This window comes from Montipora capricornis, chromosome 2 (assembly GCF_036669925.1).
Source record: "Montipora capricornis isolate CH-2021 chromosome 2, ASM3666992v2, whole genome shotgun sequence".
NCBI lineage: Eukaryota > Metazoa > Cnidaria > Anthozoa > Scleractinia > Acroporidae > Montipora > Montipora capricornis.
In genome coordinates this window covers 26,208,372-26,210,871 of record NC_090884.1, presented here as the reverse complement: position 1 = coordinate 26,210,871, position 2,500 = coordinate 26,208,372, and the positions used below count along the sequence as shown (strand labels likewise).

The following is a 2,500-nucleotide window of genomic DNA, read 5'->3' as shown; positions in this document are numbered from 1 at the left end:
GGTCACAGAAGACATGTCAACTTCAAAAAGACAGTGGAATTTATTCATCCCTTAGTGGACTGTCCTTACAGGGCTTATCACCTGGACCAGTTTTAGGATACTCAGTGAATCCAAGGACAGTACAGAACATGAAGAAAACCATGTCCAAAGACCACAACGTTCATGTTTCTGAGCAAATACAACAAGCTCTTGCAGTAAGTAATGCTACCACATGCCAAAACAAGTTTACACCATGCAATGTAAGAACTTTGTACTTTAGACATAAAAATACAGTATTATGATCTTTTCAGACAAATAATAAAAATAATTATTCAGTGTAGTTAAATGTCATGGATTAAAATCTTTTTTGGCTTTCAGCATGACTACTTCATGGTCAACTTCTTGGATGATTATCATAACATCCACACTAAGCATGTCCCTACTGACCCCAAAAAGACAATGGTAGCCCACATGGCATCTTCCATGGTGGACATACATCCAAGAATCCCTGCAATAAAAAAGAACTATGTAAGCCCACACCGACAAGTCACCGTAACCATCAGCGGAGAAAACAAGTGTTGTCTTGGGGGAGCAGACGTTGATGCCGTTGTAAAGCTTATTACCAAAGGGCTGCAAGACATGAAAAACCATTTCATTGATCAGCTTCCAGTTGAAATGAAAAATTTAAATCCTGGCAATTTCCACAAACTGGTGAAAAATTTAAGGTATACCAGAACTACGCTTCTTTCAAAACTGAGGTTCACTCACAAGTAAAAAGATGCATTTTCATGATTATTAGCACATGATATATATCTATTACATATTTTATTTACACCATTATTATTACGAATTACATGTGTCAAATTGTAAAAATATTCTCCTATTTTTACACATTCATATCCACAACACCTTGGAACCTGCAATGCTATTTTGAGATTTTTTTGTACATGTATGTTTCCCAGGGTATACAATCAGCCAATTGATGAAGATCTTGAAACTCTACAAACATGCCAGCTTTTGGAGGAATGGGAGCAAGACTTAAAAAGCCTGAAACACTACAAGGAATCTATAGATCACATCTTGACAAAATATCCCAACATCCAAATGTACCTACAGAAAAATCTATTGCCCTTCCCAGCAGACTGGCCTGGATGGTATTACCCAAAAAAACTAATTGCAAACAATTGCAGTGGAAAATATGGATCAATTATTTCAGAACAAGGGCAGTTTCATGTTTCTCTGAATGCAGTAGAAGATACTGTTGTTATATTTAAACATTTTTTAAATAAACTGTTCTCCTATTTGTTTGGGGGAATTCTACCAAACAGGCCTAAGCCATACCAATCATCTCTGTGTGTGACTGCAGCTTTACTGCGTTGGCTAATGGTACGTGAAAAGGTGCTTATCAAGTTTGGTCTATGCAAGAGTTACGAGTTTGTTTCAACACTATTTTTACTTGAAGATGCCATTCCACTGGTGTATTTCCAATACCAAATATTTAGGACTGGTGACTTGGAACTGTACATGTCTGTCATGGCTCAGATGGCTATACTGTTCAATATTTGGCGTAGGAAGCATTATGACAAATCTACTTTATCTTTTATAAGTGACTGTGACTACCAAAAAGCTTCTTTACCCAACTACTGGCAATGCAAAAAACAGTGGCTTTTCTTATTTGTGGAAAAAAAGATAGAAATATGGCATTCTCTTTTGAGAGCTCACACTCAAAGCTGTGACGATGCTACAGCTATTGAAAAAGTTGCCAAGAGGTTAGCAACAAGTGGATTTCTCACAAACTTCTGCGAAACATTTGTACCAAGATATATGCGAGGGGAGTCAAGCTTTGACTATTGGATGATAGCAGGAAAATCAGCAGATTTTATGTTACAAGTGTTTTCTGAAATAGCAAAAAACTTGAAGAGAACCCATGTGGTAAGTATTGTTGAAGTGGACCAGAAAATCATTGTTACTAATTTCAGTTTTAACATTAAAACACTTTATTAATTATGCTATACACATGTAGGTTCCAGGAGATTGCACAAGCAATGGCAAATCCAAAAGCTGGCCAAAGTTTCATTTCCCAACCTTTGGGGTTACAGCCGAGTCAAAGACTATGCCCTTAGCATATAATTTGAGTAAAGACAAAGGCAAGGAGCCAAAGCTGCAACTTTGCTGTGACCTGCCCACCTGCAATAACTGTATCCAAGATGGTGATGACGTTCGTCTTGCTTGCTACCACATCTTTCATGCATCATGTTTACCAGCTGATTATTGTTGCAGTATTTGCAAAGAACCTTTGAAAGAAATGATAACAAAAAAAATTCACCAGTTCAATGAAGGATTGTTAAAAAATGGCAGCGTGGAATCAGATAGTGACTCGAGCAACTCTGAGACAGAAGACAATACAGAAAATGTAACCATGAATGCCCCAAATGATATCAATGCACGACAATACTACACCTCTGAATTTTGGGAACAGAAAGTAGATTGCACACTTGCAGCTATTGGAGACATTGATCAG

At 37.3% G+C, this 2,500-nt stretch overlaps 1 protein-coding gene and 1 long non-coding RNA gene across 2 annotated transcripts in view; one reads left to right on the top strand and one right to left on the bottom strand.

Moving 5' to 3' along the window:
* The window catches only part of LOC138039182 (uncharacterized), a 5,021-nt gene that overhangs the window by 1,078 nt on the left and 1,443 nt on the right, over nt 1-2,500 (bottom strand). The window contains exons 2-3 of the long non-coding RNA XR_011130385.1: nt 2,167-2,273; nt 427-487 (exon numbers count right to left, since the gene is read on the bottom strand). This is a non-coding gene — a long non-coding RNA (uncharacterized lncRNA). The remainder of the gene's footprint in view (nt 1-426; nt 488-2,166; nt 2,274-2,500) is intronic.
* Nucleotides 1,804-2,500, top strand: part of LOC138039181 (uncharacterized) — a 1,744-nt gene continuing 1,047 nt past the window's right edge. Inside the window, exons 1-2 of the mRNA XM_068885367.1 lie at nt 1,804-1,911; nt 2,003-2,500. The exon at nt 2,003-2,500 is cut by the window's right edge and continues 1,047 nt beyond it. Coding sequence (XP_068741468.1) covers nt 1,804-1,911; nt 2,003-2,500 — 606 coding nt within the window. The remainder of the gene's footprint in view (nt 1,912-2,002) is intronic.